At 40.6% G+C, this 23531-nt stretch overlaps 1 protein-coding gene across 11 annotated transcripts in view; it reads left to right on the forward strand.

Annotated features, from left to right (window-relative positions):
• Nucleotides 1-12381, forward strand: part of LOC147603881 (uncharacterized) — a 92904-nt gene extending 80523 nt beyond the window's left edge. For 4 of the 11 annotated variants that reach the window (XM_086796270.1, XM_086796265.1, XM_086796276.1 and 1 more), the window contains 3 exons: nt 7574-7682; nt 7927-8294; nt 11954-12381. In XM_086796270.1, the coding sequence (XP_086652396.1) occupies nt 7574-7682; nt 7927-8294; nt 11954-11990 (514 nt within the window). In that variant the 3' untranslated portion in view covers nt 11991-12381. Of the gene's footprint in view, nt 1-7573; nt 7683-7926; nt 8775-11953 lie in introns of those variants that run through there. The other 7 variants (XM_086796272.1, XM_086796268.1, XM_086796266.1 and 4 more) reach the window with 7 other exon arrangements.
• The last annotated feature ends 11150 nt before the right edge of the window (nt 12382-23531 follow it).

The following is a 23531-nucleotide window of genomic DNA, read 5'->3' on the forward strand; positions in this document are numbered from 1 at the left end:
TCTCCGGTATCTCCGGTGTCTCTTCATGCTCACCTTCTATGTAGTCCCAGTAACCCTTTCCCATCAGGAAATTTGTCAACCTGAACCTCGAAGCATGGAAGTTGTTCTTGTCAAGCTTCTTAGCAACAATCTGGTTTATGCCATCATTTGACATCTTGCCAGACACAAATTTACCAGAAACAGCACTCTGGTTTGTTCTGCACAAACTGCTGTATTTTCTGTAGCGTTACTTTATTACACTTAAATGTCACAACCAGTGACCTCAATGTGCATACATACACCCAATGGCAACTGTTGACCTCCTTGCAGCACACACAATGTCTGCACAACCAATCTGTCTTCCTGCAGTTCTTAAAACAGAGTTCTGCATAGAATTGATGACTTACCCGCAGTGCTCGAAATCACTTGCTTTTTGGAAAACGGAGGTCCTAACGCGCCCGAAACGCGTCTTCGGTCCGAAAAATACCGTCCTATAGGACATTATAGTTACCCTATAGCTTTACTCCCTCGAAGAAAGCTCCTCGATCAGAGATCGTTTATCGGTGCCTCCCGTAGAGCTCCCGACAAGGGTGTAATCGCCAACACAAATTGTTGGGTTTTATGCTGTGTATGCACCCAGAGGAGTGCTAGTGATCATCAGTAGATTATTGGGGCACTTTTTACTTCAGTTAGTGGAGGTTTTTTTTCCCAGTTTAGCTTAGTTTCACTTATAAGCAGTTTATAGGTGTTTTGGTCCACCCGGCACATTTTATGGCCGGACATGTGAACACATCTCTTTAGGTCACTTATTATGTGGCTATTGTACTTCACATTTTATCAATTGAATACACTGATGTCGTGTTCTCTCTCTGTTGCTCTCCACGCTTGTTTGTAGCATCTCTAAACCCTAACCCTAACACTCCATAGGCCTTCATTTGGTATCAGAGCATTGTTGGCCTGCCCTTGCCTTGCCCGTACACTGCCACCTTCAGTTTCAGTACAACCCGTACATCATTGCCCTGCCCGTACACACACTGTAAGCGCCGCCTTCAGTAGGTACATCACAGCTGGCAGCTTCCGTACCAGACGTCGACAACAACATTTCGTACAGGTACTTGCCCGTACACTATCTGCGCCGTCTACAGTACCTGTCAGCGCCGACTGTTAGCGCCCGTTGTTGCTCCGTACATCTGTGCCTGCTCCGTACCTGTCAGCGCCGACTGTCAGCGCCCGTTGCTGCTCCGTACATTTGTGCCTGCTCCGTACCTGTCAGCGCTGACTGTCGCCTGCCTGCGCCAACTGTACAAGTCAGCGCTGATTGTACCTGAATACAGTCGACACAGCACTGGTCGACTTTTTCAGTACGGTACTGTGGTCGCCCTACTCTGTACAGTCCTCTGTACACACCTGCGCGCACAGTGTTCCGTACCTGACCAGTACCTGCCTACACTCGACTGTTTCTGTACTGTACAAACCTGCAGAGTACCTGTTCGCACTGTTCAGTACAGTGCTCCGTCTGAGTACATCCGCCGTACTTCAACTGTACCTGCAGTCTGCTCCGTATAGTAAACTGTACCTGCACAGTACAACAGTCAAGTCATTCACATTGCAGTCAACTTGTACCTGTTAACACCACACTGTGGTAAGCATTACAAGTTTTGAATACTGGGTATTTTTATTTTCTCTGTGAAAATCTACAGGTACTACAGGCAGACTTTCTTGCAAAGAAGTCTACAGGCTTTTTGCACAGTTTTGGGTGCAGTAATTTTGGGCATTTTTGGGGCATTTTGGCATTGTGTACGCCATTTTTGCTGCTCTACTCAGTCATTGGTGCATTGAGCTACACATTCAGAGGATTGAGAGTGCAGGCATATTTGGGTGAACTGTATTCAGTGGAGTACAGTTGTTTTCAGGGTTCTTGCTATTGGGTTTTTTGATACACAGGTATAACATTGTGCATAGGCATAATGGCAAATCAACAGCAGAGTGATGTATTCACGTATTTGTCTAAGGAAGACAAATTGGACGGCACGAACTACTCCTTGTGGAGTTTTATGCTGAAAAATGTGCTTGTGGCAAAAGGTCTTTGGGATTTTGTTAGTGGTGATGAACCACGTCCAAGTCCATTGGCTCCAGAGACTCCTCCCCAAGGGGGTGCTCGTGGACGAGGACAACAGGTACAGGCTCCAGGGCAGCCATTGCCTGTTCAAAGAACAAATGCTCAGAAGACATGGGATGCCAGGGATGCACAAGCTTTGTCACTCATTGCATTGTCAGTATAGAGGTCTATTATACCTCATATTCGTTCAGCTGGCTCTTCACAGAATGCATGGGTGACTTTGGAGCAGATGTATGCTGCTCGTAATGAGGCTCGGATCTCATTTTTGAAAAGAGAGCTGGAAAATCAGAAAATGAATGAAGGAGATGATATGTCTAGCCACTTAAACAAGCTGCAGGATTTGAGAGCGCAACTCATCAATGTGGATGAGATTATTCTTGAGACACAGCTTGTGTCCACCATCTTGCACTCTTTGCCAAGATCTTACTTGGCTTTTCATACCTCTTTGAACCTCAGCATGAGGAATGCTGTTGAACCCCTTAAGTATGAGGAACTTGTTGCTCTCTTGCTACAAGAAGAGCAAATGAGGAAGAATATGAATATGAACACAAGTGCTGAACAAGCATTTACTACAGGTCAAAAGGGGAAAGGAAAAACTCAGCCAAAGAGTTCAAATCAGAATTTAGGTGATGGTGGTTCATCTCAGGATACCAAGAAAGGTAATGGACAGCCCAAGAAGAAGGGCAAATGTCATTACTGTAAGAAGCCAGGTCACTACATCACTGAATGTAGAAAGAGGATTGCCAAAGAGAAGGCAAAGGAAGCTGGGATGTCTGTTAATGATGCTTCTAAAGCTCCTCCAGAGACTGCTTCTTTTGTTGAGGACAGGGATTACTGTTTTTATACATGCAGCTATGATGCCTCTTGGTCTTCACAGGCACTCAGTATGACAGAGCATGCATGTATTTGGTATTTTGATAGTGGTGCCTCAAAGCATATCACATCTCGTAGGGATTTGTTTAGTCATGTTGGCCCTGCCCCTGTTGGCAAAACGGGCATTGGGGAGATTCAGCTCACAGCCATTGATGGCTCCATTCTCCGCCTTACAGATGCCTTATATGTACCAGGGATAAAGAAGAATTTGTTGTCCATTTCTTCTTTAGCACATTGTGGTATGCAAGTCCACTTTGATGATGATAAATGCATGGTCAGAGACAAAGCTAATGCTTTGACCTTGATGCTTACTGGTACATTATGTCATGGACTTTATCAGTTGGATGCATTTCAGCCAGTGGATCAGTCTGCTTATAGTGCATTCACTCTTACTCTAGCTATGGTTGATGCGGAGTTATGGCATGCTCGCATGGGGCATGTAAATTTTGGTAGTCTTATGCTTATGCAGCGACATAACATGTTTACAGATCTACCTCTCATGGAGAAGCCTCCAGATCACATTTGTGAAGGATGTATTTTGGGAAAAATGCATAGGTTTTCCTTCCCACGTGATCAGGCTCTAAGAGCAACTGCAAAGTTGCAACTTATACACAGTGATCTTTGTGGTCCCATGCAGACGAAGTCATTAGGTGGTTGCTTCTATTTTGCAACATTTATTGATGATTTCTCTCGTATATGCTGGGTCTATCCTTTGACACAGAAATCACAGGTATATGATGCATTTTTGGCCTTTGTAGCACTTGCTGAGACAGAGTCAGGATGCAAGGTCAAGACTCTCCGTTCTGACCGAGGGGGGGAATATATGTCACACATGCTGAATTCCTTTCTTGGGAGTAGAGGTATAAAACATCAGTATACTACTCCTTATACTCCACAGCAGAATGGGGTTGCAGAAAGAAAGAATCGGTCACTCATGGAGATGGCCAGATGTATGCTAAAGGCGAAGAGGCTACCACATATCTTTTGGGTGGAAGCTGTCATGTGTACTTGTCATATTTTGAATCGATGTCCCACAAAGGCATTGGTTTCCATTACTCCTTTTGAGGCTTGGCATGGCCGCAAGCCTTCGGTATCACATTTTCGTATCTTTGGGTGTCTTGCATATGCACACATACCCAAAGAGTTGAGGAGGAAGTTGGATGATAAAGCCACAAAATGCATTTTTGTTGGGTATAGCCGTGAGAGCAAGGGCTACCGGTTATATGACCCACTATCCAGGAAGATATTCACTAGTCGGGATGTGATTTTTGATGAAAAATCAGAAATATCCATGGCTGGTTATGATGCAAATCAGGCTGAAAATGATGTGTTTGAAGGTCTACTACCTATGGAGTTTCATTCCACAGTTGGTGATCCAACTCATGAGGGTACATGACAGCCAGCAAATGATGAAGGTGGTGCAGAAATTCAGCAGCAAATTGAGCCAGAAGCTGAACCAAATATGGAGCAGCAGGCACCATAGGTCAGACACATACCTAGATGGTATTTGAGGACATTACAGGACAGCCATCTAGAGGGTCCTCTTGCTGGTCGTACTCGTAGGGAGACACGGACCAATGAGCATGCACACATCATGGATTTGAATCTGGTTATGGCTGCCAGTTTACAGGATGATGATGAGCCTGATTCATTTGTGGATGCACGAGATAATGTGCGTTGGAACAAAGCCATGCAGGATGAGCTTGATTCTATTATAAGGAATCAAACATGGGATTTAGTTGATCTGCCCAAAGGCAAGAAAGCAATTGGTACTAAATGGGTCTATAAGTTGAAAAGACATGCAGATGGATCCATTGACAGGTACAAAGCCCGTCTAGTTGCAAAGGGCTATGCACAGAAAAAGGGCATTGATTATGAGGAGACATTTGCTCCTACATCCCGTATGTCGACACTTAGGTGTGTCATTGCATTGGCTGCACATCGTGGTTGGGTTGTTCACCAGTTAGACATAAAGACTGCATTCCTACATGGGGACCTCGAGGAGGAAGTTTATGTATATCAGCCCATGGGTTTTGCAGAACATGGTCATGAGGGGAAAGTATGCAGGCTGAAAAAGGCCTTGTATGGTTTGAAACAAGCTCCACGAGCTTGGTATGCAAAAATAGATGCTTTCCTACTCACTCAGGGATTTGTGAACAGTCCATCAGAAGCCACTCTGTATGTAAAGAAAGAAGAGACAGATCTGCTGGTCATCAGTCTTTATGTAGATGATCTCTTGCTCATGGGATCAAATGATGACAAAATTGCAGCTTTTAAAAAGATACTGCAACAGACATTTGACATGTTTGACTTGGGGCTTGTACACTACTATTTGGGCATACAGTTTGTGCAGGATAACAGAGGCATTGGGTTGTTGCAATCTCGGTATGTTGCTAAACTTCTTGAGGAGTTTAAATTTCAGGATTGCAAACCTATTAGTACTCTTATGGAGCCTGGGATGAAACTGTCACTACAAGATGACAGTATTTCCTTTGATGCCACTACATATGCTCAGGCTGTTGGGTGCCTTATTTACTTGTGTAATACAAGGCCAGATATTCAGTATGCAGTCTCTCAGTTGAGCAGATTCATGCACAGCCCGCGGTTGTCACATTGGCAAGCTGTGAAGCGTGTATTCCGTTATTTGCAGGGTACCTTGTCTCTTGGATTGCTTTATCCTGAGGGGGGTGACATGCAATTATACGCTTAGAGTGATTCAGATTGGGCTGGTGATTATGATACCAGACATTCCACTAGTGGAAATTGTTTCTTCCTTGGCTCTTCATGCATTTCTTGGCTAAGCAAGAAACAGACCACAGTGGCCACTTCGTCTTGTGAGGCAGAGTATAGAGCAGCCTACACCACTATTGTTGAGTGTGTTTGGCTGCATCGTCTCATGACTGATATGGATATTTCAGTGGAGGAGCCTACACCTATCTATACTGATAGTCAGAGTGCCATTGCTGTGGCCAGGAATCCTGTGTTTAATGCTCGCACGAAACACATTGAGATTCACTATAATTTTGTTCGGGAGAGACTCCAGGCATGAGATATCAGTCTGATCTACTGTCCTACAGATCAGAATGTGGCAGACATCTTCACCAAGGCATTACCACGTCCGAAATTCGAAGCATTCCGCACTGCTTTGAATTTGTTTCCTTTTGGTTGATGATGTGCAGTGATCACATATCACTGGGGGTTTGTTGGGTTTTATGCTGTGTATGCACCCAGAGGAGTGCTAGTGATCATCAGTAGATTACTGGGGTACTTTTTACTTCAGTTAGTGGAGGTTTTTTCTCCCAGTTTAGCTTAGTTTCACTTATAAGCAGTTTATAGGTGTTTTGGTCCACTCTGCACATTTTATGGCCGGACATGTGAACACATCTCTTTAGGTCACTTATTATGTGGCTATTGTACTTCACATTTTATTAACTGAATACACTGAAGTCGTGTTCTCTCTCTGTTGCTCTCCACGCCTGTTTGCAGCATCTCTAAACCCTAACCCTAACACTCCATAGGCCTTCACAAATAGGAAAGAGTAGATGAAGCTCTTACCCTCGTACCGCTTCCTGTGCTTCTCTTGCTTGCAGCTCAGCCCTTAGCATGAACTAGGCTCTGATACCATGAAAAGATGCAGGGGAGAAGAGAGCTTGAGCTCTTGCAAGCGCACACACACTCACAAATCCCTTAAAGAGAACACACAAGCCTCAAGGTGAGAGGTCGAAAATCTTCTTCTTCTTCTTCACACAACACTCAACACACCATATACAAAGATAAGAGTACACACCATATGAAAAGGTACTCAACCAAATACATACTAGGGTTCTCTATAGTGTGAACCCAACTAAATGAGTTGGCGCTATAACTATGCCAATCTCTAGAATGGCTGTCACACAGCTTGTCATCCCACTGGCCGCATATCACCCATGATCTCACTAACCATGCCATTGGTATAAGTGTGGGGCTTATCCCCCAGGCGGGTCATGAGTGGCCACCGCCTCACTAGATGAGCTCGATATCTCAACAGGGGGAGGAGCATGGCATTCATCTAGGACCTTCTCCCTCATGTTCTTGGCCACACAGGGCAATTATCTTTCATGAGGTATCCATCCTTGATCACAAATGAGGAATGAGCTGTACTGGCCTGCAAATTAGCCCATATGCATGGAAAATGCTCATCCAAATGATACATTTCACTCATCCTAGTCAAGTCTTGGTGTGAGGCAATATAAATTGCAGCCACGTAAGGCTTTCATGACAAGGCATCGGCAACCACATTCTTCTTCCTAGGAGTATGCAAAATCTGAAAATGGAACATAGAGAGGAAGTTGGCCTTCCTTATATGCTTCTCGGAAAGCTTGGTTTGGGTGTGAAGCAGCGGCAAATTTTTAACCACTTCAAGGATAAGAAGTACAAGTTGATTTTGAGGTAATTGGAAACTCAGGAGTATATATTTCTTAGGTGTCTTCCTTGAAAGATGTGGCTAATACAGAATCAAAAACTGCCTGTAGGATATAATAGATAATCAAATGTCTTGTGAAATGTTTGCATCTTATCTGAGACACAGGCCTAAGGCTACTTTTGATTATTATGGTGTTTCAGTACAAAGATGGGGGCTCCAAAAGCATCAAATGATACTAAAGAGAAAGCCATGTCGGGCCAAGACAAAGAAAATCAAGAGAACATGCAAGAAGTGTCGTCTCCTGGTCATGTGAGTAAAATGTTCTGATCAGCATCAATTATGTTGCTAATGTCTTCTGTCTTGTCTCTCAGGCCAAAATCTGGATTCTGCTCTTGCACAGTTATGACATCAGGCACCACACACTAATTCCACTCTATTAGAACTCCCCTTGTTTAATATGCTTGAAGATCTTACTTTTCCTTCACATACACATGGTCAACTAACTAATAATTTAACCATCTTTTTAACCTGAAATGTGGCCATCCGAGTTCAGCAGGCTTTAACAGTTGAGAGTGATGATCAAGTGCAAAGACACGTTACAGCTGGGGATGGAGGCAAAATTGATGTCATATTGCACAAGCAAGTGAACGTTTTTGTAAGCCAAACCAAGACGGTAATTGACACAAGCATTGAGCAGGATGAAGGAGATGGACAATATGTTGACCTTGCAGAGGGGGAGGAAGGTAAAGAGGGTGAGGACGAGGATGACGAAGATACAGAAGCGGAGGAGGTGGATGTAGGGGAACAACAGGTACCTGAGAAGGACGAAGGAAGTGGAGAACTTGTAGATATACAAGGAGGCTATGAAGAACTCGATAAGGAAGAAGAGGAGTTGGAGACACGGAGCTCAAAGCAAAAGTGGTGGGATTACCTGACAACATAACAGTTTCCTTCTGTTGTAAAATTGAGCACTTGTAGCTCTGTTTCTTGCATTTTGTTTTATTTGTGTGCTTTTTGCAGATCGTTAGAAGATTTCGGCAGATTAGATAGCTCTACAGTGCCCATTGTGGACTTTGAGTGCACCTCTTCCTAGTTGGTAGTGCTTCTAATGAGGTCATGTGTTGTTGACCAAAGTGTCCTTTCTTTTGATGCTTCTGCTTTGTTGGCTACTGCGACTCGAGAAGGATGTAGGTTGGCTGGATCACCTTTTTGTGTCTTTCTGTGTGTGTGTGTGTCTGTTGGGGGGGGGGGGGGGGGGGGGCGGGGGGATGCTGCACAGGCGATCTGGAGCAGTATTTCGATAGAAGGCAGATGACTGCCAAAGACAGTTACTAGTTTCTTCTCATTGTGTATAATGGATGAAAATTTTCAAATACGAAATAAGTGACCATGAAAAGTGTCAGGTCTCTTTTTCTTTTTTTGTGAGAGAGAAATACATCCACACTCATGCCCACCTGTGCATATGTACGTACCCACATTTATACATATATATGTGTGCGTGCACATGCGCATGCGTACACACATAGGTGTATGTATACATACATATATTTCACCACATGGGTGTAGTTCGAGAAGATTTGAACACACGTGTGCACATGTATACGGTGTGGGGGCGTGTGTGTGTGTTTTCATCCATGGTTGTAAGCTCTGCAGAAACAAAAACCCAGGTGCTTCCCAAGTACTACACCCTCACATTTGGAATTAAAAGAAAAGGAGCTGGACCCTGTGGGTTTCTTCTTTTGCAGTGACTAGAAGAGTCATGTTTAGGTAGCCTCAATGCGGAACAATATAGTTAAGCCTTAATCTACAATCAAGATACATCAGGTGCAGTCTGCTCATTGTTAATGTGGCATGATCTGAGAGGTAGGTTTTGTCGCTGTTCTAAGGCCAAGCTGTTGGGCAAGTTGAAGAATGTATGCTGGCTGTCTAGTAGGAGCTTGTCTAGTGAAGGTTCTTTTCGATTAACAACTATGTGAGATTTTAGGGGGAACAACCAAGGTTGCAGCTGGTTTTCCTTTCAAAATCCAGACTGGCACTAGGAATAGGCCAAGCACCATACCTATAGCTGTAAAGGATATGGATTCTTTGCAATGTCGTACCAGATCAATCTGTTGTTTTAGTTGTGTTTGTCGCCAGTGTGATCAAACAGGCCTTGACACCAATGTGCTCTCTTTGGGCCTGCTTTGCAGAAATAGACGTAGTGATAGTTTTTCTGGCTTTTCTTACAAAAAAGAAAGCTTCTCAAGCTAGAGACTGGCCCTACTTGGCTTCATCACTAAATCTTGTTGGGTTTTGTCTACATTGGCCTTTGAACTATGAGCTCACGTATGGTTTTTAGAAGTAATCTCTCTCTCTCTCTCTCTCTCTGCTCATTTCCCTCTTGAATCAAAGGTCTTGAGTTCAAATCTTGTCGGATAGATCAATTTGGTCTCTTGGGATAGTTTCCTACGACGTTAAAAAGTTCTCCTCTTCTCTTCTCTTCTCTTCTCTTCTCTTCTCTCTCTCTCTCTCTCTCTCTCTCTCACACACACACACACACACACACACACACACATATGCTTGCTCATCTGCCTGTAGGGCTTTCCTAAATAGCTTCCACTTTTCTTCTATTTGGTCATCGTTGAAGTGTGTTACATGCCGTTATTCAATGTTGTAGTTACATCAATGATGTGTTATGGTCTCATAGACCCTGTGGTCTTTTGCAGGATGTTACTCTCTCTCTCTCTCTCTCTCTCTCGTGCGTGCGCGTGCCCGCGCGCGCGCGCGCGCGCGCGCACACACACACACACACATGCTTGGCCTTGCAGATTTACTAGTAGATTAGTAGGATGTTTTCAGGGCTACCAAACAAGAGATTGGGGTTTTTGTAAGGACACCTAGGTTTGATTCCGTGCAATTCGATGCCATCATATGGTTTGTGTGGTTTGCTTGCTTGCCTTTGACGTTTAAAGAATCTTCTGATTTGATCTCGTCTGCAGTCTGTTCTGTTCACATTATTTCCTCTCTGAACTTGAAAACATGACAGACCTTTGGGATATTTCTTCCCTCTCTCTCTCTCTCTCTCTCTCTCTCAGTTCACGCACTGGAATACTAAACAAGGGATCTTGTTTTTGGTAAGGATTTCATTCCATGCGCTTAAGTGCCATCATATGGTTTGTATGTGGATTGTTTGCTTGCTTATGACGTGTAAAGAATCTTCTCATCTGATCCCATCTGCAGTCTGCCTGTTTCTGTGCACATTATTTCTTCTCTCAACTTGAAAACATAGAGAAAGACCTTTGGGATATTTCTGCCTTCTCTCTCTCTCTCTCTCCCTCTCTCTCTCTCTCTCTCTCTTGCTGGTGCATTTCATGCAATGGGCTTCTAAACAAGGGATCTGGATTTGGTAAGGATCCGTAGTTTTGATTCTTTGCATTTGGGTGCCCTCATATGGATTATATGTGGTGAAAAGGATCTTTTCATCTGATCCCATCTGCAGTCAGCCTGCTTATGTACACCTTATTTCCTCTCTCAACTTGAAAGCTTGAAAGACCATTGGGATATTTCTGCCTCTTTACAAATTTACACGCAGTGAGATTCTATTGCCTGCTGTTTGTGACTTCTACTAAAAAAGTTTGTTGTTTATGAGTTCGTATAGAACGATAAGTAGAGAGATTCTTAAATCAGTAGCAAACAAACCAGGTTGGTAGCTAGTGTAAGTAGCTCATTTTGGTGAAAGACGGAAGCTTTTAAACGAGGATAGGAATTCTGTTATTGTTTCAAAAAATAGATTTTGAGCATCCAATCCCATAAGAGATGAATGCCGTTGTGATAACCATCAACAAGTGGGTCATAATCAGTACTGGTGCTTGAGTGGGGTCAAACCGCACACATTTAAACATCACTTAACACGATGGAAAAGTTAATTTCTGTCTTAAACCTTACTGTTTGTTGATTTGAAACAATCTATTTTCTACATTGCAAAAAACTTGCCTGCGCGAATCTGCCGTTCCGGCAAAGGCAAGCTTGCCCTTACCGACGGATTCGCAACAGCTTGACAAGTAAATTTTGAGTAAATAGATCTGGGTCAACAAACTGTCCCCGGAATTCAGAGCGATCACCGGCAAGCGGAACGAAGGGCTTCACGGAAGGAAGCTTGGGCGAAGCGATCACCTTTCAATTATCCGATCACCCTTCACCTCCAAGTTTGCTCTCCGAATTGCCTTCACCTCTTTCGTTGCAGCCCTAGTGGATCTGTATGCGGAGTGTATTCTAATGATGCACAGTCCCGTAGGTGATACTAATGGCTAGCTACCATCTTTTTCGATGCAAATCATCCTGGTTGCCATGTTATGGATGAATGAGCTCGTGCTCCATCCCCACCCTCAGAGATTCGCTAATGTGGACATTAACTTAGGTAGTTGACACACAACAAGGAGTATTAATGAAAGAAGTGCGTTAACAAGAAGCGATCATTCGATTAGCATATTCTTTCACTGCGCACATCTTTAGGACTGTTTGAAAGGTAAAACATGTTCAATTTTCTTTTGTTTCTTTTTTGATAATTTGCCCTTCACTGATTGCCTTTTCTGGGTTCGCAGGACAGGCAGAGGCGGCAAGATTAAACGAAGATCATAGGCACACATGAATCATCTAATGTGGTCTTTTGGAACAGAATGTTTGCTGAAGTTGGTCACATATGTTGGATTGAGTTTCACGAACTCGCAAGTTCTTTTAAGAGCAGCAGGATATGGTCTGTTTGTAATTGGCTCAATGTTCGTGTAGTTAATCTCTACTAAGGCAGGCGTAGGCTTCAAATTTTTGTCATCATTTTGTTGACTTGCCAGGCTGCAGCACGCATTTGGCTTCTTGACAAAATCAGTAATGGGAGGAGTATAATTACATCATTTTGAGAATCATGCTACTATCCAGTCATGTGCAAAATGCTCTGAGCGTTCATGTACACGCTTATGTTTGTACATGAAGTAATTCTTTTGAATGTATATAAAACATTAAAACAAAAACAAAAGAATAGTGCTGTCTTATTATTGTTCATGCAATAACAGATTTTGCTATGTCTACAATATACTCTCTCACATCAAGTGTAAATAGAAGATAATTAGGTATTCACAAGGTGGGTGAACACATCTATACAGTAGAGACTCCATAGATTATAAGCCCTTTCAATCTTGCATACTTGTTCATCATATTAGAGTATGAACTCAAAAACATAAATCTAGAAATGGGGGTGTACCTTTTGGGTAGTATCACTGTTGAAGTTTGTTTGTGATGTCAAGTGTTATACTTATTTGATATCTATATATTTAGACAAATTATTCGATATGTATTAATTAAATTTCACTTACATGCCATTTAATTAATACAACCCTAGAAGATGAGTTCCCCCACCTCCTCTCTCTCTCTCTCTGTCTCTCTCTCTCTCTCTCTCCTCGTTGAGTGAGCCCTTTGAGGCTTTTTATAGAGAATTATTGTGGACCTTAATCAGAAAGGATATGGGTGAACATGCAAATAGAAAGGATACGGGTGAATGTATGCAAATAGAAATGATATGGGGGTCATCATTTTATTGCCTTAAAATAGAGAGGATATGGGAGTCATCATTTCATTGACTTTTTCAAGCATTGATCATTACATACTAAAATGAGGCCTTAGAAAAACACTCTTGTTCTTGAAAATGTCACATAATATATTTTATGAAAATGCAAAAAACATTTTAGTGCTATATATTTATTTGATCCTATGTTCAATGAATATACTCGACATCATAAAATGTCACATGTTAAGTCGTAAGGTGCATATATATCCTTGTGGTGATCTCACCAAGGAGCAAAGGTTGGCACATCTTCTCAACATGGGCTACGGCTATGGAGAATGATATATGATCAGTAAATCCGTTTATAGGTGCATGACTAAACTGGGTATAGAGTGCAGCTAAGTTTCACAAAAGTAGTTATGTAAACTTGGTTGCTTTTGGTTGCAAAAATCGGTGTTATGCTATGCTCAATTTTTTATTCTTGGAGGATTAGTGGTGTTGTTGTTGAAGGATTTTAATGTAGCACATCAAGTTGCATGAACTCATATTTTTTATGCAACTTTGAATAGTGTCCTTGCAATAGCGAACACACCCAGCCCTTAGTTAAGGATTCGTTCTTACTTTCATTCAGGCATTGAGAGCTCTCCTTTTGACCTGTTTGCAAGGATTTCAAGTAGTATTTTGGTGTAACAATGGAGTGAAGACCCGACGGACAAGCTAGTGCACCCACAATGGGAAGTTGCATTTACGTCTCAAATGAAAGACTGAATGACACGTGCTTACACAAGGCTAAGGTGAGCTTTTGAATTGAAAAATCTTGCGTAGTTGTTCATCGTATTAGATTATAAACTTAAAAACCATAAAATCGAGACTAGAAATGGGCTTGTAGTATCACTAGTGTGAAATTTGTTTGTGATGTGCCATGTATGATATTAAGTGCTATATTGATCTAATGATACACCAAATAAATATATTTGACATATCATCAAATGCCACATGTCAAGTGTTATATTTATTTGATGTTATGTAAAATGTCATGGTAAAGACCATGCAAGACTATAGGATTACACACATATTAAATGTCATGGTAAAGAGCATGCAAGACTATAGGATTACACACATTAATAATCACACCAAAGAGTGGGTGAACCTTAAGAGTTGTCACACTTTGTCTTTAAAAAAATACAAAATGTGGGAGTGTTTTTGTTCAGTTTGTTATGACTCATGTGATATGTTTCACATGTCGCATGTTTTGTTTGTGTCACGTTCAAGTGTTATAAAACGAGTGTAGAACTTTAATTAAGTGGATGTGCCATTATCAATAATCTTTGATAACATAGAATCAATGCTCTTTTTGTATCACCAAGCAATGTGAGAATACCTGGTCTTTTGCAAAGAAATTAATAGGTTGCATTGCATCATCTTTACAAAAGTCAAAATTCAGAGATTACCTTTGAGTCACTTGAGATAGACGCATTTAGGGAGGAATAAGGCTCTCCATGGGTATATTTGTTATGAAGATGAAGATGAGTGACTCGACTGTCATGGAACCTAACACGCCTAAGTGAAGAAGACACTTTTTGTAATGACTCAATAACATGTGCTGCACAAGCCATTGCTTCAATGTTATGGATGCAGGGGCTTACATCGTGTCCCCCAAAATCATCCTCATCTAGATTGCTTCACATGAAACAAAGCATGGCTGCTTTGTACTTACATTTGTATTTAGCCTCTATAGCAAATAGAGCAACTATATGCTACTTTTAGATCATCCATAACTCTTGATCCAAGGCAAGAGTAGTGACTTGTTAACGATATCCTATCTAGTTTGAGCATTAACATGCATGAACCTTAACAATGGAAGTAAGACAAAGGTTCATTTGGGGGAGCAAACAAAAACAAGAATCCTTGTACTAAGTACCCCAAGTCATGAGTTTCGGATTCAAACATTACCATATAGTGGCACATGTTATAAGTGCAAATTTGAGCACATATACAAAGGTTATCCCAACAAGGTGACATTAAAATAAAAATAAAAATAAAAATAAAGAGAGTTGTATTGACACTCCAAAGATAGAAGAGTACATCATCATGCCCTGTACATGATTGGGCTAATGTCTCTCCAACCTCCTAAGCAGATTAGGACTACTGATTGTCTCAACTAGCTTGCAAGCTTCTACTAGAAGTGTCTGCACCCTGAACTTGGGATTGACCTGCATCCATTGTTTCCCTTTAAAAAGCACTTTATTCCTTGTATCCCAAATTGTTGTGATCAACATGTCTCTTCCAGTATCCCATACAAACTTTAATGCAGGGTTCATTCTTTTTTTCACTCCCAACAATTCTTGTCTCCAAGTTATCTTATCCTATATGTTGGCAGACTTTAACAAATTCTCCAAAGCTTTCCATACTGCTTGTGCACTATGGCATTCCCATAGTACATGATAACAACTTTCCACCTTGGTTTTGTATTTTTGGCAATAATCATTTACACCAAAGATGGTATCTGGCTCAGTCACTCATAAGTGAACATAAAACTGAGTGTTTAATTAAAGGAATCCCCATATTCTTGAGGGAGCTGGGGCTGAAAGATTGGAAGTTATAGCCAAGTTTACATTGCTAATGGAGACACACATGAAGCAATTCTTGTGTGGACATTGGCTGAAAGAAAATAAAAAATTAATGAGGCAGTGCATATAGGAAGCTACCGTGGAATAATTGGACAACAGGGGAATTGTAGAGGGGGTGGTTCTCTTTCTCTGAGTATATAGCTCTCCAAGGAGACCCAGTTGAGGATCATATGGCACATACCATTGAATAGCAGAATGACTTGGGCTAATGTATGAATCACAGGAAATTGAATTGGATCACCAATCAAGAAATTCAGCAGAAAAGAAATTTTGGTCAGTACCCTGAGTAAGGTTAAGGACAACTGGCCTATATTGCCTACAGATAGAAAATGGAACAGAAGAGATTAGACCTCAAGACATGCAAAAATTTCCCAACAAGGTGATAGTCGCCTGAGTGGCAAAAGCTTCCACCACAAGCCTCAACAACCTGTTAAGTGGAAGGAACATATAGATTATTCCGACCTCTCAATGAAACAAGAAATTGACAGAGTACTCTAATCTAGTGTTGGGACTTTAGCTTCGCCTAGAGTGCATGTGAGATCCAATTCAAGGACCAATCACACGGAGCCTTAGAGCTTGCCAAAAGGATATGCCTAAATTGGCGATTATGTTAGGGAAAAGCCTAAAGTAAGAGCCTTTTTTTTTGAGCCTAAAGAGAGGCTTGTTTTCAAGCCTCTTTCTCTAGATTCAATCCAACTAGATAATTCAACAAAAAACATTATGTAATTGTCGTTACCGTCTCATCACAAGGCCACAATTTATCTCCAATAATGGGCCAACATACCACTCTTTGCGGTGATTAGAAACAACTTTAATTGTCCCATGCAGAGGCACCGCCCCCCAAAGACATGACCTAGTGTATATTCCATATATAATTATAGGTTCTAGCCCACCTCGAAGTGAGTGTAACCCCTACAAGAAATTAGAGAATCATATCCTGCTTGCCCTCCATACTACACGTTTGCTAAGTTCTCTTTTACAAGGAAAGACTCAACTTTGGAGAGAGTTATTGGACTAGATAAATGGGAATCCAAGAGCCCACAGTGAAGAGCTAGTTGAGATGGAGCCATGCCGCCCAAGTGAGATTCCCAAATGAGATGCCCAAGTTAGCACACCCTCCTTTTTGATTTGAAAACTGAGTAAGAATTGCTCTTGTACCCATTAACTAGCTAGCATACTATTTTGTGAATGACAAAATGAACACCATGCTCCCCGTTATGTACGAAGGAAAGCAGGTTACCATAGACTTGATGTTGGTGTTAGAGTCAACATAATCACCAGAGTTGTTAGGAGACCTTTGGAAACTCACCATAGGAGACCTAGGGAAACTTATCCACTAATCTTGTGGTAAAGCTTGCCACAAGATGAGAACATAATGAAGCCTATGGAAATCCTTCAAGATGTCAAGATCAAGACCTTGAATTTAAATTTCCATTAATTTTCATGGTTATGGACTTCCAAAGGAGTTGATCATGTAGCATGATCCTTGAAAAGCTCGTCGCGAGATGAGAACATATGAAGCTCGTTGAAAAGCTCGCCGCGATGAGAACATATGAAGCTCGTTGAAATCCTTCAATCAAGACCTTCAAATTTAATTTCCATTACTCTTTCATCATAATTAACTTCCAAATGAGATGATCATGTAGCATGATCTTTGTTGGAAGCCCTCTTACATGTGAGATGCAAGGTTGGTACATGACTGGAAAAAACTGATCATAGCTACATATGTAAGGATGACTAGACCTTAAAAGTAAACTTAAAATTGTGGAAGGATGGGTCGAGGTATATCTTTGCAGATGATTCTAAGACAATAGATTGAAGCTCTTTGCTCATCTCAATTATAGATCCCATTAAGAAGTTGTTGAAAAATGAAGATGAAAGCACATAATATGAGCGACTCCTAGAGCTCCATGAGTTTGAGGATTGGATTCATGTCCTATAGCAAATGATGGGAAATTCTCAATAGAATCTTGAAACAAGATTTATAAGGTAAGATGGAACTAAGTCTTCATCTCTCTTCATGCTAAGTGCAAGATCCCTCTTGGGAGCTGACAATCACTTTAAATAACGGATCATACGATTGGTTCTACACCTGCGTCATCGATCTGATGCAAATCATTTTCTTTTCATACCACAAGGAGTAAGCTGCTTAATTTCTTGACCTTTCTTTTTGTTTTTTGCAGAACCCCCCACTGAATGCTTACGAGCAAGGAGGAGTGGGATGCCCCATATCCTTTTGTACCACATGCTCCACGATGGTGCACCCTTGTCCCCCCTCCTCGACGCGATGTTGCGGGAACTATCCATCTCGATAATCCCGATCATCCTCTTCCCGATCGTGTGGAGTCCCCCCCTGATAGTTCCAATCTTCCACCACCCCAAACATCATAGGAGCTTTGTAATTTTTACCTCAATATGAAATTTATCAATGAAATATACATTCCTTGTACGGGTCATCTCTTGTTGTGGTCTTTTTGTAATAAATATCTCTTATTAATAGCACCGTGCTATAGACAAGGAAAAAATCATGATCAACTCCATGCGGTGTAAAAGTGAACGCTAACACGATTTTGTGAGCGACCAAAACAACGTGATATGGGTTCTCTTTCAACACAGGACTACCCCTTATCACGTTGTTATGGTCTTTTGTAAATAAACGTGTCTTGTTAATAGAATCACATTATAGACAAAGAAAAAGATTACCTTCATCTCAGTCAACATATTACTATAGAGAGAGAGAGAGAGAGAGAGAGAGAGAGAGAGAGAGAGAGAGAGAGAGAGAGATTCTTAATCTTTCTTTGTAGTTTATAACTACAAAGAAAGATGAAGAACATCTCTCTCTCTAGAGAGAGAGAGAGAGAGATATTCTCTCTCTCTCTCTCTCTCTCTATTATTATGCTGACATCAGCTCTCTTTCTTAATCTTTCTTTGTAGTTATAACTACAAAGAAAGATTAAGAACATCTCTCTCTCTCTCTCTCTCAATTATCATGATGACATCAGTAAATAGTAATTATCATGATGACATCAGTAAATAGTAATCATCATGATGACATCAGCAAATAATAATCATCATGATGACATTAGCAAATAGTACTTACAATCATCCCCCAGTTGTATTCATCATAAATTCACACGGGCACACATGCTTGAGCCAATGGTTAAAAGACAAACTTACACATTACACAGGCACACACGCTTGAGCCTTGGTTAAGATTACACACACTTCTTTGTCATCAACAAAGCCACTTTATCAACACACCATCCTTTCCTAAGAATGAGGTAGTGTAAAAAGTATCGAAAAATTGCCTTTCCTACGCACGGAGGAGGTATTAGACTTTATGGAGCTTTTCGCATGATCACACTTATGGCCATCAAATTTGACAATGAGCAATTAAAACTTTTGCAAGCTTAAGGTGGAGGTGAGAAGTCATGCTCAAAGAATTTGCCAAGCCTCTAGAGGGAGATTTGAGGCAAGTATACGAGTTGTTCAAGTCTTACAACATAGGGAACATAGTAGTATGGTGAGAGCGTAGTAAATGCAAAGAAGCCCAAGTTGTGAGCCTTATACCTCTTATGATGGCTCCACTTCAAACGATGTTAAGGAAGTAAAATTTGTTGACTATTGTGAAGACCCCAAGTTAATATTCATTGTCCCTAAAGACCTCACCCTCGAGCGAGAAAGACCTTACTCTAGAACAAGAAAGTGAATTGATAGCCAAATACCTTACCATAGAATAAGAAAGTGAATTGATAGCTTCATTGAAGGTGTATCAAGATATTCTTGTTTGGAAGTATATAGATATGAAAGAAAGTCCTAAAGTGGTGAATTGATAGTGAAGGAAATTCCCTTGAAAGTGGTGCAACACACCATCTTGGAAATTATCTCTTGAAAGTGGTGAAACACACCATCCCTATCATAGAAGGTGCAAAACATTAAAAAAAGAGCCTTCAACATGAATCCCAAGAATAACCTGGTCAAAAATGAGTTGGACAAGCTCATTGATGCACGATTTGTTAATGAGATTAAGCTTACATGGTATCACCTATTGTAATCATTCCAAAGAAGAATGAAATCTTAAGAGTATGCATCAACCTTAAAAAGTTTAATGCCACCACTATCTGCTCCCATACATAAATAGATCATGTGTTGCAGAGAGTTGCTGGGAGAAGAAGTTCACAACTTGCTGGATGGCTTCTGAGGCTATTACTAGGTTATGATTGATACTACCAATCAAAACAAGATAACATTTGCTACAAAATATGACATCTATGCATATCGAATCATGCCATTTGAATTAACTAATGCCTCCAACATTTTTCAACGTTTAATGTGTATACCCTTTAAGGATTCCCTAAAAAATATTGCGAAGATAGTCATAGTCAGCTTTATGTGTACTCAAAGTGGAAAGTGTATCTCCCTTGTCTTAGGCAAGTATTACAAGATGTAAACTCTAGTGCGTATCATTGAACCCACTCAAATGCCAATCTTGGGTCAAGCATAGATTCATCTTGGCAGAGTTATTTTTGGACATATCATGTCCAAAAATGCACGTTCATTGACAAAAGAAAGATCTATTTGATCTTGGAATTATGACACCCTTCAACTACACCATCAATTATAAGGAGGTGTAGAGATTTTCATGTAGAATATTTATCTTTATGTATGCCATATATATATCAGAGCTTTGTAGAATATTTATCTTTATGTATGCCATATATATCAGAGCTTTGTAGAGTATATATATTTTGTATGCCATATATAGGATATTTATCTTTTTGTATGCCATATATACTAGACCTTTGTATAAATCACTATTTTGATGGATACATGAATGCCAATGGGAATATAAAACATTCAAGAGGGAATTATCAAGTGCGCTTGTATTGAGATCACCAAGTTGGAATGTAATCTTGTATGTTCATATTGACGTAGTAGTAGCCTTTGCTATTAGATGTGTACTAGCCAAATTGGCAAACATGGACTTTGTTATTATATGTGTATTAGCCAAATTTCTACTAGATGCATACTAGCCAAATTGCTACTAGATGCATACTAGCCAAATTGCTATTAGGTGTGTACTAGCCAAATTGGCAAACATGGACTTCTTTGTGAGCTTTGTTAGTCATAAACTCAATGATACTACATGCAGCTTTACCACTACAAAGAGAGAAGATTTAGACATGGTGTACATAGTTTAGAGATATACATATACATTATCTCATGGCTAACAAATTCATATTCTTTGCCGATCATCAAGCATTGCTATACTTGATGAATAAGCCTTGTGCTACAACTAGTTTTATTCTTTTAGAATTTGACTTTCACATCACAATGAGAAAAGGGTCATTTTCAGCCATCTTTCTGGAATTCCAAATGGAGAACCTCCTCTAGGAGTAGAGTATGATCTTCTCGATGCTCCTTTATTCCATGTTGATCACATATCAGAATGGAGTAACGACATCACCTACTACCTTTCTTCAAATGGTCTCCCTCACTTGACCTTCTCATAAAAAGGATATAGCTAGATGCCTTATCAAGAAGGCTACCCCTTGTTAGTTGATAGCGGGAACATGAGAAGGTGTATTTATGAGGATGAATTACTAAAAACCTCCTTTAGACCCTCTAGCAGCCCTCACAAAACCCAAAGCCCCACCCTCATTACCTTCCTTGATCAACGAGTTGCCTGACTTTAAGTGTTCACCTTCATAGGCCCAAAACCCCACTCTCATCACCCTCCTTGATCAGCACGAGTTGCCTAAGATGTTAAGTGTTCACCTTCATACGCCCACTCTAAGAGATGAATCATCTCATTAGCAACATCAATGAGTCATTGGTGCTAGAGGCACCACATGAAGGCCTAATCTAGAAGTCAATCAACTCATTAAGAACATTAACAAGTCCTCAGTGCTGTGCTGGAAGTATCACATGAAGACCTCCAGCTGATAGGAGCCCTTGCTTGATGATGAAACGGAACTATGATTATCTTTGTCGGTCCATGAACAATAGCTTACACATCCATCAAATCTGTGGGATCTCATTTACCAGGAAAATCACTTGAAAACATTGGATACTACCTTTGATATAGAAATCAAACTTGACAACAATCAAACATGTTGAAGCTATATGCAAAAAGGAAGATAGATCACCCTTTACACATGGACGTGGTTGCTGAGATTATACATAGATCCTTGTTACTACAAACCATAAAACTATATGGAATTGTAGCCTACCTCTTGGATCCAGAGATGTGGGACAACTACATAATTGCCCTGAGAGAGCTTTAGATCGACCCAATGTTCCTTTGTTGCTGATCAAAAGATGGTGATCATGATAGAAGTTTTTAGAGCTCAAAAATATGGGACCATTTTATAAATTTTCTTACTTCTTTGATGGTTCTAAAAAACTTTACCACCATACAGATAAGGCCGAGGATGAAGAACTTCATTGATAAATACTTTGCCAAAGTGCCAAATCTAAAAATAGTTTCCATCTGCCACTTCTTCAATATCATCGTCCTCCTCTTAGAGAAGGTTTCAAAAAGTTATCAAATGGTGGATCCCCTTCTTCTATGTTTGATCCCACATGGTGGATCTAGCTATGCAATATAAGAAAAATTTTCACTTGCAACTTTACCCCTTCCTATGTTGTGTTAAACACCCAGTGCCTCCCCTCCCCCTCCCCTCCCCGTTCTCCCCGCACATCCCACTCTCCATCTTTGTATAATTGTCAAATTTTCCTTAGGGTTTTTATCTTTAAGCATGTTGGTATCATTGAACCACTAAAATAGGATGCAATCACTGAATCACTAACAATAGTATGCATAGTGGTTTCCTACTACCAACAAGATAGCTACCCAAGCACACTAGTTTTTGATTGCTCTCTCTCTCTCTCTCTTTGTGCATCCACATTGTAGAGTTGAAGGAGGAGAAAGTGGTCCTCTCTCTCTCTCTCTCTCTCTCTCTCTCTCTCTCTATCGCTCTCTTAATAAGTCACAATGTTTATCTTTGTAATGTAAAATGTTCAAAGGAAAACACACACTGTGTGTATGTGTGTGTGCATGTGAGCACACGTGTGATGCTATTTTAGTGTGAGACATCTTAAACTAGGGCATCATAATTTACACCATGGGAATGCTTTGGTGTCTATGCAATTAGAATTAGGGCTAGGGCAGGTTCGCCCAAGCAGCTTGAGAAGCTATAATGCGGGGCAAGGGCAATGGGGGTTTAAAATAAGGGGAGAGGGACCGTGAGGAGCTATGAATGCACGAGTAATCTCTTGGGTTATACACTAGTTGTAGCACCCTCACCTTCCAATAAGGAGGTGTTGGGGTTTGAATATACCTACTCCCTAGGGAGGGAAGTGATGGAATGTAATATTGGTAGCACTTCTTGCAATTTTAAACGAAGAAGAAAAAGGAAGGAGCGGTGGGTGGTGGGATGGGGTAAGGTAATACTTTAGGTTGAGGTATAACTAATACATGCTGATAGGAAACAACCAGGTTACAATGACTTGTTTTTGTTTTGGGATTTACTAGCTTTGTTTTTGTGCTTTTAAAAAAAATGCTTCTCTTCAAGCTTGCAATAATGTTTTAATGCTTTGAATAGTGTTTGAAACTTTGAAAGTCTTTGAAAATCTCTTCAAGCCAGGTTGTAATAATGTTTTAAAGTTTTGAATAGTGTTCAATATATATACACTAGCCATAAAATCATGCTTATGCAAAAAAGCATATGCTTATATGATTATGCATAAAAAAGGCATGCTTTGAATATTGTGTTCAATATATAATATAATGTTTTAAATAGTGTGGAATATATACGTTATGAAAAAGGCATGTTCCTATGTTTCCCTTTATGTTTCGACGTTTTGACTAGTGTTCAATATACATTAGGAAAAAGACTCCCTTTGTGTTTTGAAGTTTTGAATAGTGTTTAATATATATAGTAGAAATAAGATTGGTTCCTATCTCTCCCTTCGTGGTGTAGTGGGAGGCAA

This window comes from Cibotium barometz, chromosome 63 (assembly GCF_041138505.1).
Source record: "Cibotium barometz isolate CiBa-2024 chromosome 63, ASM4113850v1, whole genome shotgun sequence".
Classification (NCBI taxonomy): domain Eukaryota; kingdom Viridiplantae; phylum Streptophyta; class Polypodiopsida; order Cyatheales; family Cibotiaceae; genus Cibotium; species Cibotium barometz.